The 13,659-nt window shown below is 40.7% G+C and overlaps 1 protein-coding gene across 3 annotated transcripts in view; it reads right to left on the bottom strand.

Moving 5' to 3' along the window:
- Positions 1–9,493: 9,493 nt before the first annotated feature.
- sema3aa (sema domain, immunoglobulin domain (Ig), short basic domain, secreted, (semaphorin) 3Aa) overlaps positions 9,494–13,659 on the bottom strand; it is a 36,192-nt gene continuing 32,026 nt past the window's right edge. For all 3 annotated transcript variants that reach the window (XM_084909313.1, XM_084909315.1, XM_084909314.1), the window contains exons 16-17: positions 13,482–13,630; positions 9,494–12,328 (exon numbers count right to left, since the gene is read on the bottom strand). In XM_084909313.1, the coding sequence (XP_084765439.1) occupies positions 11,612–12,328; positions 13,482–13,630 (866 nt within the window). In that variant the 3' untranslated portion in view covers positions 9,494–11,611. The remainder of the gene's footprint in view (positions 12,329–13,481; positions 13,631–13,659) is intronic.

Raw genomic sequence — 13,659 nt, 5'->3', positions numbered from 1 at the left:
AAGTTAGCCCAGTGGGGGAAAAAAACCACCCAAACAAAAACAAAACAAACAAGCAAGAAAAAAAAGGATCCATCGTCAATTATTCACCTCTTGCCAGACTTCATTTTTCCCCTCATTTCTTTGGCCTCCAAAACTGCACCGAGAGGCCTCGACACCACCATCTGTTGAACCCACTAAACACAAACAAGGGGAGTGGGTAGCAGTGGATGACATGACAGCAGCATTACAGAAAACATAGGATTACTCTGTGGTATTTAAGAAATAGGACGCTCTTCTTTCTCAGAGTATTGCTGAGGCCGTTTCCTTGGAGCTAAATTCTCTGTGAATAGTGTTCCTCGCTCCCTGAAGACACACAAAGGCGTCAGATTCAGAGACTCAACACAAGTTATATAAATCCCTTTGTTTCATACAAACACACAGCAGCACAAACACAAAGAGCTGAGAATGTCGACGTATATATGAGCGATGAACTGTTGAAAAGCCTGAAATCATGTTTGAAATGTGGCTTGAAATATGATGAAAACCAAATAAGACTTTTTCTTTGCTTCAACTGCACGGAGGAGGAGATGGAGTCTCACAATACCTGTCCTCATCTGCATCTTCTACTCGATATACAAAAGGATCACAGACTCGCTGCAGTATCACAGTGGTCAGCTCAAAAGTCTTCAGGCTTCCAGTTTTAAAAAAAATTGCAGGAAAAAAAAATCTAAAATCGATGTGTGTTGGATTTGCTTCCCGGAGGTTGTTATGGTGCTAGGGTGAAGGGCGTGGGAAGGAGACTTTAACTGGTAACAGAACTGTTAATAGGATTTGCAGGTCATTGTCTGGGAGCCAATCTCCAAGCCAATTTTCCAGTAGCTGACTGATGTAACAGCAGCGTACACTTCTTGCAAAATAAAGGTGAAGTGGATATGGAAAAACTACAGGAAAAGCGGGTAATTATAGCACAAGTAGCCACAGTTTCCACTTTAGGCTCAGCTGGTGAGAGGCACTTGTTCCCAGTGATCAGTCAGCGTGACAGCACTCTGATGTTGTGTTCCTCGGAAGTTTGAATTCCTGTGAGCATACCAGTCATTGCGAAGTCTGCTCAATGGAGGCGGCAGCTCGTGCTAATTAAGAGAAACTTTCTGCAGCGCATTCCACAGAAGCTGCAGTCGAGTGAAAACACAGCGCAAGGATCTTTCAGGGGGGAAACTGCCTAAAAACTGGGTTTTTAAAACAGCGGTGAGCTCCTGTGATTTAGCATTAATTTTAATGTAAATAAATAGATTATTACCTTAAAAAGGCTTCTTAGAATTTCTTTCTGTTTCCTGAGAAGTCATAGAAGAGATATGGGGAGGGGGGAGTCGCCTCAACAGGCATTTAAGCAAATGAGACATCCCTGCTTCGGAGCTGTCATTTTAAAGTGATGTCAATTAATTATGGCGTATGGCACAGTTGCAAAGCCTGCTGCTATATTTTATGATCTCTGAGCATGACAGTGTTTGTGACAACTTATTTACTTTTAATTGAACTCACAACAAGGTCTAGTGAGACAAGAATCTATTAAAGTCATACAAACACCCACTAACAGTGAAGGGCTTTGAAATTCACGCAGAGCTGATTATCTTTACAGCTAATATAACTCACGAATAGAAAAATAACATTTATTTGTCCTGTTTCCACCATGTTTTTTTAAAAATGTATTTATTTATTTTATTCCACTTCTGTGTCCTACCTCTTTTATACTTTACGGATCCAAAAGACTAATGTTAAGGATATACCTGTGCATCCTTCTCACATCTCCTCCAGCAGGCGTCCGATCTCATTGCTCTTCTTTTCGCCACATGCATTTTAGGATTCGAGATACCCTTCAAGATGGTACACTGGGATGAATTTAAGAGTCATGGACAAGAGGAACGTGGAGATGATGAGGCTGGTCATGGCTGTCATGGTCATGGGTTGAGTTTTATTGGACTTTTAAGTTTTGTTTATTTAATTATTCGTTGTGATTCCTGGTGCATTTGCTGCTTTAGCCTTATTCCTCCCTTGTTGTTCTTCTCTCCGGTGCCATGACATGGAAGCATGCTATCCTTGCACAGGAGACAACTAGAATCATAAGGGAAACAGCCAAAAGTCTCCCAAACTAACAAAATTCAACTACCAACAGCTTTTAAATAGAAAAGATTGAAAAAAAATAAAGGACCCACATAAAGTCAAAGAATCTGAAAGTTTAGCTAATCATTGCGTGGTGCTGGATTTATAAATTTAAATACATTTTCAATACCAAATCACGTGCACATGTTTGGACTGTGAGAGGAAGCTGGAGTTCCTGGAAACAACCCACATAAACCGCACACAGAAAAGGCTCAGACTGGAATCAAATCCAGGATCTATTTGCCGGGGAGGCAAGATTGCCACCACAGCACTGCCCCAAACTATTCTTTAATTTGAAAATGATCACGTCACTCTTTACATCAGCAACTCATCTGCGCTGTTGCGCATCAAAATATGTACTATGTATTTGCAATTCTAATCGCTGTTACTTTATCAAAAATATCTCCGTGAGTCAGATAGTAGATATCAATCTTACATTTCCTTCCATATTTCATTTTCTCAGGGTAAATATTCAGTTTGAGAGCACTCTCCTAAAGCACGACTCACTGCTATAATGGATTTGTGTTGTGCCCCTCTCCCACTCTCACTCCACATTCCTCTTTTATTCATTGCAGTGAATTGACAGAAGTTGACATCTCAACTAATGCTACTCCAGGATCTAATGAGCTGATTCATCAGTAGTGGTACAGGACTGGGAGTAGCCCTTTGTTGGGGGAGAGGGGGAGGTAGAGTGCTCATTTTGGAAAGAGAGGTGAAAGGGTTAATGTCAAAGTAATGTGGCTTTAAATGCCAATCAAGTCATGCACACCCCCGTGGTTTATGAATCATTAACAACACACACCTGTTGTCAGGGCAGTGCGTCACAGATCGTGGCATCGTCATTTTGCCACAGGGGAGTAAGTCCCTTGTGTTTAGCTAAACTAAACACAGATGAGTCATAGTGAGGGCAAATTCAACTGAGCATGTCCATTCAAACACATCATATTTTGGAGCTAACAAGGGGGTTACATAAAATACTCCACAGGACTTGGGGTCATTCTCTACATGCTGCCGTATTTTTCATGTAGTATTTTCCTTGGCTTGTAAAGCTGCTTGGACCAGAGAGCTTTGGCAACCCTTGAAGATTTACCCAATCCTTGAGTGTAACTCTGCAATCTCCTCTGATTCAGTATTCTCTCCAGAGATGGTCAGGAATAGGTCATTGATCACCTCATCAATCACAAGCAATCAGCGAGTGGTACGTGACTGAGGTCAAACTGGTGAGTGCGAATCAGTTTATATCTGTACCAACACAATAAGGAGGACGGATAAAAATAATCAATCATAATTCCACAAGAGAGACCAACAAACAGGACACCTAGAAGGCACTGACACCCTCATAGGCAAATTAACTTGATGTTTGAGAAGAATATGGAAGTCATGCATGACTGAATGGCTTTTAGTTCAGTCCAAATTAAGGTATCTTTAAAGTCGAGTATGTTAAGAGGCATGATTGTGACTCATTTGCATGTTATAAGTAAATAAAGAAATCCCTAAAATTCACATACTTAACACAACAAGCACCACGGGCAGAAACAGTACAAAAAAGAGGTAACTATTTTGAAAGATGTGGATTTTATAAAGCAATAATTCTAGTGATTCTTGAGATGCATGATGGGAAATGTAGGCTCGAATCCACTGTTTTGGATTTGATGATATTAGACGGTAAAAACATGAAAGGTCTGGTTACTGACTGTGTAAAAGATAAAAAAATCACTGTTAAAAAATCGAGCTGAGTGTTTTCACAAACCACACTGCCATTTTGAAACTGGACATGGCAAGTGTATACCGAGGGTACAGATCAAAGGATGATTTATCACAGACCATACAAGGAGAAGAGGAGTCGCCTCATGCTGGTCATTAGAAAGAATACAGGTTTAAAGATTTCACTCACTTCACTTTTCATACCCCAATCCACAGCCATCCTATATACAGACCATAGATATGCTTCACCATTATTATTATTATTACTCCTGAATGTTATCCAACCTGTACGTAAAATACTAAACTAATAGAATAGAATTTTAATGGAGTAAAACCGCTATTTATTTGTTAAGAGCAGAATCATAGGACTTTATATTAAAGAACTCCTAATTTTTAATTTGAATTATAGAGCCAGATCAATTAATATACTTTAAATACATATTAGACTGAGCAGTGGGGAAATATATATTCATTTAAATCTATTTTCCATAAACCTTTCTAGATCTTGGAAGATTTAGAAAATTTTCAGCACTGTGCCAAATCCAGTAAATTAAATCAGTGTGTAGCCAAGAAAAGAAAGCTGCACCTGGAGAACACAGTAGGGTTCAGTCTTGATGGGAAATGTCATCTATCATCAAGAAGAGCTGCTTTGTATTACATCCCTCCCCCAGTTGCCATGGTTTCCAGCTGCCACTCAGCTGCAGGGTTCCTAATTATGGGATCTCTTGAAGATTACTGCAACATGTATTTTTTGTCTGCTTATTTTGTTGGTTTTTGTTTTTTTGCCCTTTATCACCATTCCTCTTCCCCGCTGTTTTTCTTTCCCTCTTTCTTTCTCCCCTTTCTTTTCCCCAGTCAAGTCTGCCCCGTATTTAGCAGGTTAAAATAAAATAAACAATAAAAGGCGAATCAAATAGACCAATACGGCAAGGCTGGGTTGGTCGATTTGGTAAAGTAAATCCGTTGGGCATCTTTCTTTGCCTTTAGACAATAATTCTGATGGCAAAAGAGCCAAATGGGACAGGCCAAAAAAAAAAAAAAAGAAGATTACTGCAACATGCATCAGTTGCATGAAGTATAGTGCAGCTAAGGAACATTATAGACTGTGTGTCTATGCTTTAAGAATTTTTTTGATGCACGAGCATGTGCAGGAGTGGACAGTTAATGAACGTGCACGAGAACCTTCTGTTGTCATTTCCACAGTTCGCCATAACATCCTAACGCCTAACGACATCTATCTATCGCTCTCACACAGACGGACACACAAACACAGACATCTGTTGGATGATCTTTGGCACATCGCACCATGTCTCTGCCATAACCAGAAGCTGACAAAACTGCATTTGCTTAATTGAACAAAATGTTGAAATGCTACAAACTGATTAATATGTCTATAAGCCTAAAATGTTTCTAAAATGTAACATTATTATGTCCTGTTTTTGCAGAAAATATGTGAGAGTTAAATTCTTTGAACAAATATTTGGGTGTAAAGACCAAAAGCAGCTCAGATAACTTTAACCAAACCTCAGGAGATGACCTCAGAGACCAGCATATTTCTTCTTTCACCTGATGTTGCTCGCTTCTTCTCTCTTCTTGCTCAGTGTGGCAAAATGCATCATACACCCACAGACAGTGTAACATAGTAATAAAATATTTGTCTGATAGTTGCCTTGAAATGTTCCAAACAGTACTGACACTATCAACATGGTTTAGTTGTTCATGATTCAAAGTCAATACTCAAATGAGCTCAGTTGAAGCCTAGTGGACAGCTAAAGGACAGAGTTAATGGCTACCTGTCAGTCAAAGCAGCGATGCCCCCCAAAAAGCTCATTTTAAGCCTTAATAACATTTACATTGGAAAGTTATAAAATAAATACCTCCACACAGTCGTACTGAAGAATTAAATTAGCTGTAGAAAACAAAATGTCTTTTGCACCAGACTGTAAACATGTTCATTCATGCTTCATAGCTAAACACTTTAACATGGCATGTATGAGGTTGACTTGCTTTTTGAAACGGCCCCAAGTGGTCGGTGCAGGAACTGCAATTTTTGAAACTTGCCTTCTTTTTTGAGCTGCTGCTTGACCACTGTCTGTACATATGTGTGCCAGTTCTTCTCACAGCAGCTTTTTACAAGTAAATGACAGTTGTATTTAATGGCTGAAGCATGCAGGACTACATCTAGGGTAGAGTAAGAGTTGAGCAGCACCCCTTGAGGTAAAACTGAGTTCAAAGAGAATGAAAAATTATAAATTGGGGGGGAAAGCTGCACTGTATCTTCTGTATCTTTGAAATATACTAAAGTAGCAGAGAGAGGGGACTAGCAGTGAGCTCAGCATTTTGCTGCTATCATGTCCTGCCATTGACCTAAATCTCCTCCTCTCTCCTTGCTCACAGACTTTATTTCCCACAATCCCTTGGGCTAGCTCCTGGGCAAGAAGGAATGAGTCAGAGCTTCTGAGCAGTGCAGAGCCTACTTTCTAAAAGTCGTGAGGCGCTTTGGATGTGAATACACATATATTGCAAATGCACTAGCACATATCATGTACTTTATTTAAATAAAGTACAGTTAGCTAGAAGAAATCTGAATCTGGACGTTTTGACTCTACCAGTACCTACTGTAAAACACAGTCTGAGATACTATTATAATACATTTGTGTGTAGACTTTTAGTAATACATTTCAAAAACTTTTTTGTTCATCTTTCACACATTATGTTGCTCTTACACTTTCGTAAGCAGTCCACAGTTTAATAATCCACAGTTTAAAAAAAACTGTGGATTATCAGTACCACCCCCTGAAGAAATAATATGGTTTCAAATAGAAATGTAGCTTTGAGGCACGGCTATGATAGGAGATGTTAGGAGCCCTTCAGACAGTGAGAAGCCCCCTTGAAGCAAAGGAAAGAGGAATAAAATCACCAAACATAATGGTCAAGACATCCTGTTTCTACAGCTGAAAGTGAGTATCTTAAGAACTCAGACTGACACACAGGACATTCAAGGACAGTAGTCATGGTAACAGGAGCAGTAAATTCACAATGTGCATAAAACTTGAGGGGCAGGGAAACTGTTTGCACCAGTCTAATCACTTCAGCTGACATACAACATGCATGCACTTACACATCCACACGTTACCTATGAAGTCATTGCACCTGGATTTGAATGGAAACTATTTCTATCTCTCTATATATCTATATATATCTCTATATATATCTCTATATATCTATCTATATATATATATATCTATATATATATATATATATGTGTGTGTGTGTGTATGTATGTGTGTGTGATAGCGTTATAAGGGTATAAGGTGGTGGGCCAGCAGCGACCTCTGGTGGATCCTCATGAGAAGCATATTTGGGTCTGAGTTTAAGGCTGTCTATAGATGGCACGTGATCACTAGAAAACACATAATTAACAATATTTTTAAAGAAAGACGAGCGTTGCAGTTTCAGGATATAGAACAGGAAGATTGCTGATATTATAATAAACATCAACAATGCATCCACTCTGGCAAGTAAAAAGGTCAGTTTTGCAAGTCATCAAAAACCGAGTTAACTCTCCAGAAAGCTTCAAATGTGGGTGTAGATGTTTGCTAGCAGTGCAGATCTAGTTTAGTCAAATTCCAGAAATAAAAATCTCACTTATCTCAAGTGGCATCGAGCCTTGCAGTCAGTTTCTATTGCACAAGTTGCCCCTGAGATCTTTGGCAGCATTACAACACAATAAAGGCGCATTCATTATTAAAGCACTATGCAGATTGCACTTTAAAAATGTAACACCAAGACATTCCAGCTTTCCAGAACAGGCAGACATTTGGACACTTGTCATAGCCGGGCACGCACAAGGGACAATATTTTGGTAATATGCCTCAGTAAACAGTGCCAGTGAGCCGACATGCACAGAACCTTGCAAACTAATTCACCTAACTCATTATGTGCTGTGCCAGGGATATTCCAACTGTGGTTTGCCAGAATGTCTGTAATGACTCTTTAAAACCAGAAGCTTATTATGCTAAACTTTTATTCCAAGAAATAGTCCCGATGGAAAGTGTTTTCTGCGAAGTTAATAAGCAGAGTTTAATACACTGCTGTGGAAATGTTAGCTATGCTCCCTTACCATCACCAGTAGAGCTTTCATCTGTGTAAAATACACTAACTGGCCACTTCATTAGAGATACCCGTCCAGCTGTATGTTAATGCCAATTTCTGGCAGCAGCTCGATGCATTTATGCATGTCAGTATGGTCAAGACTACCTGTTGAAGTTCAAATAGAGTATTAAAATATTTCACCAACTGCTGATCTGAATGTTTTTTCCACACAATCACCTCTCGGCTTTACAAAGAATGTTGAGGGAAAAAAAGAAAGAAAGAAAATATTCATTGAGAGGCAGCTCTCTGGGCAAAAATGCCTTGCTGAATCCAGAGAAGGGCCAGACTGCTCCCATCTGAAAGGAAGGCAACAAATAACCACTACTAAGGTATACAGAAGAGAATCTCTGAATGTCAGACCTTGAAGGAGATGGGCTTCAGCAGCAGAAAACACACTGGGCACCACTCTTTTCAGCTAAGAACAGGAAACTGAGGCTACAATTCATACAGGCTCGCCAAAATTGGGCAACGGGAGATTGGAAAAATATTGTATGGTCTGCTGAGTCTTTATTTCTGTTGCAACATTTGGATGGTAGGGTCGGAATTTGGCATTAACAACATGAAAGCATGGATCCTTTCTGCCATGTAGCAGAAGTTCAGGCTGATGGTGCAATGCGAACCACCTAGTTTAGCCAGTTTACCTAATGAAGTTGAGCATAAATAAACAGTGACTTTTCTCCAGAAATTCATTTTCTGTGTGGACGTTCCCAGAAGATGAATCCAATGCCGGTGGGTCTAGACTTCCAACATGACTTTAAATGCAGTCAGAAGTCACTTCTTCTATAGGCTCTCAAAATCAGAGTATAGGCCATGCTTTTTTTCCTTATATCGGTAATAAAGTGCCTGAATGAGCTGTTTTGGTTGGCAGCCTGCTGTGATGTCTTGAAATTACACATCCTTGATGGGGTGGCTGTAGCTCAGGTGGCAGAGCAGGTCAGCCACTAACCAGAAGGTCGGTGGTTCGATCCCAGGCTGCCTCCTGGCTGCATGCCAAATATCCTTGAGCAAGATACTAACCCCGTGTTTGCCTGGGATGGCGCCAGTGTCCGGCAGCCTCGTGTCTGTCAGTGCGCCCCAGGGCAGCTGTGGCTACAATGTAGCTTGCCGTCACCAGTGTGTGAATGGGTGAATGACTGAATGTAGTGTAAAGCACTTTGGGGTCATTAGGGACTAAGTAAAGCGCTGTACAAATGCAGGCCATTTACCATTTGAAAGGCATGGCCAGTCACCTCTCCTCAGGAAAGTCCAGCTCTGGAATGGCGGAGTGTAACGCAACAGACATTAAGAATATCAATTTTAGAGCATAACTTGAAAGCAAACAAACAACAACAACAAAACAGGTGTATACACACATGAAAGAATGAATCTACATGGTGTTATGAGCAGAAACCTGAGAGACACATTCCAGGGTCAGAAGGGTGCCCTTGGGACCTTTAATTGTAGGAGGGTGAGGGCGGATCGAAAGGGTTTTTTTTGGCATGAATGAGAACAAAGACGCTTGTTCTTGTAACAGAGATGTTTATTTAGACAACTGAATGCATGCCAAAAAGAACTGTGTTACAGCAGTGGTAACTTTCAGCTCTCTCACATTTCTAACTCTGAGGGAAAGACCCGGATTAGGGACACAACAAACTTTTGAGCGTTGGTAGGGAACACTATCTTGCCCTAATTTATTGCATTGACACATTACTCTCGTCATGAACTCAGAGGGCGCGGGGAGACAGGCGGTACCATTGTTGAATCAAAGATTAAGGAGCTTGGACCTTAAAACAGCTTTGGCTAGGATATCATGAGTTGTTAATATCACTGTTTGGCAAAATTAATTCACACATTGCGTTGAGGAATTTTTTTTTCCTTTCTTTTTTTTTTTTTTTTTTTAACCTCTCACACAAAACACGTAAAAAGACAATAAAAAAGATGCACTTACTGTAGGTAGCATTCACATGCAGTATAATGTGTCTTCTCCTCAGACTAGATTTAACATTTTTCTCCACTATTTCTTACAGAAATTCACAGCTAATGTTTTTCAGTTTGGGGAAATTATCTTACACATAATAGCTACTGGATGAAAAATGTTGATGGGATCAGGAGAAAATAAAAGAAGAGGAAAACAGTGAGATGATCTGGTATGAAAGGCAAAAAGAGACAAAATTGTGCTTATTGTTGGTGGGATCTCTGTCAGACGTTTTGTTTAATGAACACACAAACCCCTGCACTCATGCTTCTAATTAATTCATGTTCAGCTCCCTCAAAAAGGGGGATTCCTTCTTGACACACAGACATCCGGCCACTTGGTCCATCAAAGATTTTTTTTTTTTTTTTTTGCTGCTGTTGCCATTGTTTCTCCAATATACCGATGAGCCAAAAATACCATAATATCAAAAATAAATGCAACCCTTTCACAAAACAATGAGCAAATAAATAATAATCAAGTGGTGTTCTTGTACTGTATATGTACTGTATATACACAGAGAGTTACGTTTGTCGTATATATGTACACAAACAACTGGCAGTCTTGTTTCAGACTGGGCTTTTAGCATAGCGGACAACTGGGATTTGTGCCCTATAAATCCCAGAAAAAGCAACAACAAAATAACTTATACACAGAATCCTTGGGAGCAGAAGGGGTTACGCACATTGAAGACTACTATGTCGCCTGCAATTTTTGCCCCCCAAAAGTAGAAGCACTGGTTTCGAAAGGAAAGCAAATTTTAAAAAAAGTAGTAACTTTTTGCTTTTTAGGAAGGGTGTAAAAAAAAAAAGAGCCTCTTAAAATAATTAGCTTATTATTAAAACATAACAACAACATGCACGATGCTTTCCGAGCCTCAGTTGGAGAGGGTTATGATGAAGCACTTTTGCACAGTTGCATGACTTTGCAGTGGGTTTTTTTTGTTGTTGTTTTTTTTTTCATTTCTCCATCTAATAATGCTTCTGTCCTGCGAAAACCACCGGTGCCATCTGTGCACATGTCGAGGCGAACCGCAGCCCCTCTGTGCCCTCCTGTGAGCGTGCTGCTCGTCTTGAATTGAAAGACGACACGAGAGGTTCTATTCTCCTCTCAAGCAGTTCTTCAAAATAAGAGTTTTGAATCCTTTTCTTTTAGCAGTTCACATGCTCAGGTCAAACGGGCCAGCGGGTCGCACTGAATTCCCACTTCTTTCAACGTCTCCACGGCTGTCCTCCCAGCATGCTATGTCCATTTGCTTACCAACAAACACCTCACTAAACATTTTTTTTGTCCCGGTCTTATTTTAGTAGCTTATGTACAGGAGGTTGACGTGTCTGCCAGCCAGTATCCCAGGCAACCAGCATATCCTCACACATTTACAGTATGCATTCCAGTTTTTCAGTCCTCTTCTCATCTTTGTCCTTTTCACAGGTTGTGTGCTTTTGTGTCTGAATGAGAGCTTCACTGACGTTACATGTGCGGAGTTCATGTTTCTACCTAAGTAGTGTTTCAGATGTTTTGCTTTTTCTGCTGTTATGGAGAGGTCACTGAATCACACATTGCATCTATAGAACGTATTTGTGTGTTTTTGTGTGGATGCGTGGGTTTGTGCTTGCATGTGTGTCGGTCTGGTATAATGTGTCCTTTTTTTTCTTTTCTTTTTTTTCAAACGCTGCGTGGAGGTCTTTGAAGCTCATGGGTCCTCCTGTTGCGTCCCTTCTTATTTTCCTGCATCCGTCTCCACTTGGTTGCATGTTGGCTGCTCGCCCGAGATCCCCCTGCGAGCTGAGAACCAGCTAGCCTGGCCTGCCCCTTCTGGCCATTTTGGGTTTTCTGGTTGTTCTTAGGTGCCTCACTGCTCAATATACCCTTTTGGGTATTCTGACTGAGTGTTGGCTCTTCTACTGTTAGAGCTCCAGCCTGATGCCATGGCCGACTGAGAGGTGGACTGGCTTGCTGTTTCTGAGCAGTGGGAGCTAAAGCTCTAGGCTGTAATGCAGAGTTGGACCCGCCTGCGCTGTCAGGCTTGCCCTGACTGTTGCCGTTAGGTGTCTTCACCCTCTTCTGTTTGCGCTCTTTCTTCCACACTCTGTCACAAAACTCCTCCACGCTGTTTAGCTCTGGGTGGTCCAAGAGAGACAGGAAATCTCGGTACCACATCCTGTGCTTGGCTGAGTGACCTGCGCCACCTCCCGCGCCAGGAATTCCAGGCAGGATGTCACCCAATCTCTGGGTGGGGATGACCTGGAGGTTGAGGCGTAGAAGAGGCTGGATAAAGCCGTGTTCCACAGCCTGGCAATGGTAGACCCCTGTGTCAAACTGAGTGAGGCTGCGTATCAGCAGACCTTGGTCTGTACGCAGCACTCGGTCATCTAGCTTTATCTGAAATGAAACAAAGAGGAAGACAAAGAATACAATGGGTGAAAATACTGAAAAAAATAATAATGGAACATGAGAATGAACCAGAGTTTTTAAATGTACATATTCGATAATCTATATCAGAGATGTCTGACTCAATTAATTCACACTTGTCTTGCACTGCTCAAAACTACCCAAAAATAACCCATTAGAAAAACTCTTTCTAGAAATCATGACCCAGTTACTCAGAAAAATCCATAAAGTTTGATGTGAGAAATTTTGTGACAGAACTATACAATATTCCTTCTATTAAATTACACCCCCAAACCAATTTCTGATAATCAGATCAGGATTTCTGGAAGGAGATACTGCCATTTACCCCCCTTACATTCAGGGGAAGGGATATATCTCTACAGCTGGTATCACTTAACCAAGGAAAGTCACATCAGAAAAAGGAAACACGTTTTACATTATAATGTCAAATTTGGTCAGGAAAGAAGAAGAACAATGAACAAGGGTTCAAAGGAAATGCCTTGTTTCAGGTCTCACTGAATACATGAGTATTGGTAAGAAAGATCGAAGCAAACTCCAAAGGTTCCTTTCAAGCTAACGCTGCTTCACACTGCATGGAAAAACTGCAGCTACATCAATCACCTGGGCTGTCAGCACAGAGTGATGCTGTCCAGAAAAGTAGAAGCTGGCTTAAACTTAGCAGCAAATCATGCAGCAAGTGTGGGTGGGCACAGCAAATTCTTATTAGGTTAATTTCTTAGCTGAACACTATTTTTTGCTGAAACAGTAATATCCTTCCATATAAAATTATTAACGGCTGTGTTTCACATTTAATACACCCTCTGACTTGTGGATCTATTACACAGCTGGACTTTTTTGTATCGTATTTCTCTTTGCTTATTGGCACCTAAAATACCACGCCTAGAAAGGCCAGCTATAAAAATATAGCCGCAGTACAAAAGTTAATCTAAACACCCACACCCAGTGGTTTTCACCCTTTTGGGTCTCTGAGGTTAAAGATTAGAAGTGTCATAAGTCACTAGATGATGGAGCAGGAAAGGTGGAGCCCTGGATGGAGATATTTTGTCTGAAGAAATCTAACTATGTGCAATATATTTTACAATCATCTAGCAGTATATTAGCAAGTCATCTTAGGCATACACACCTCAAGCTTGCGCTCGTCGTTGGGCTTCTGCAGTTGCCAGTAGATGAGCGCTCTTTGAGACTTGGGGCTGCACTCTAGAAACATACTGCTGTTCTCCACACCAAACACACTCCTGTCCTCCACGCTGTCCCCTAAGCCATCCATGTCATCTGCTCAATGCAAAGCACATGCAGACAGA

Source organism: Perissodus microlepis, chromosome 17, assembly GCF_051167445.1.
Source record: "Perissodus microlepis isolate ML-2025 ecotype Zambia chromosome 17, ASM5116744v1, whole genome shotgun sequence".
Lineage (NCBI taxonomy): Eukaryota > Metazoa > Chordata > Actinopteri > Cichliformes > Cichlidae > Perissodus > Perissodus microlepis.
Note: the sequence above shows the minus strand (reverse complement) of the source record. Positions and strands in the feature narration are given on the sequence as shown.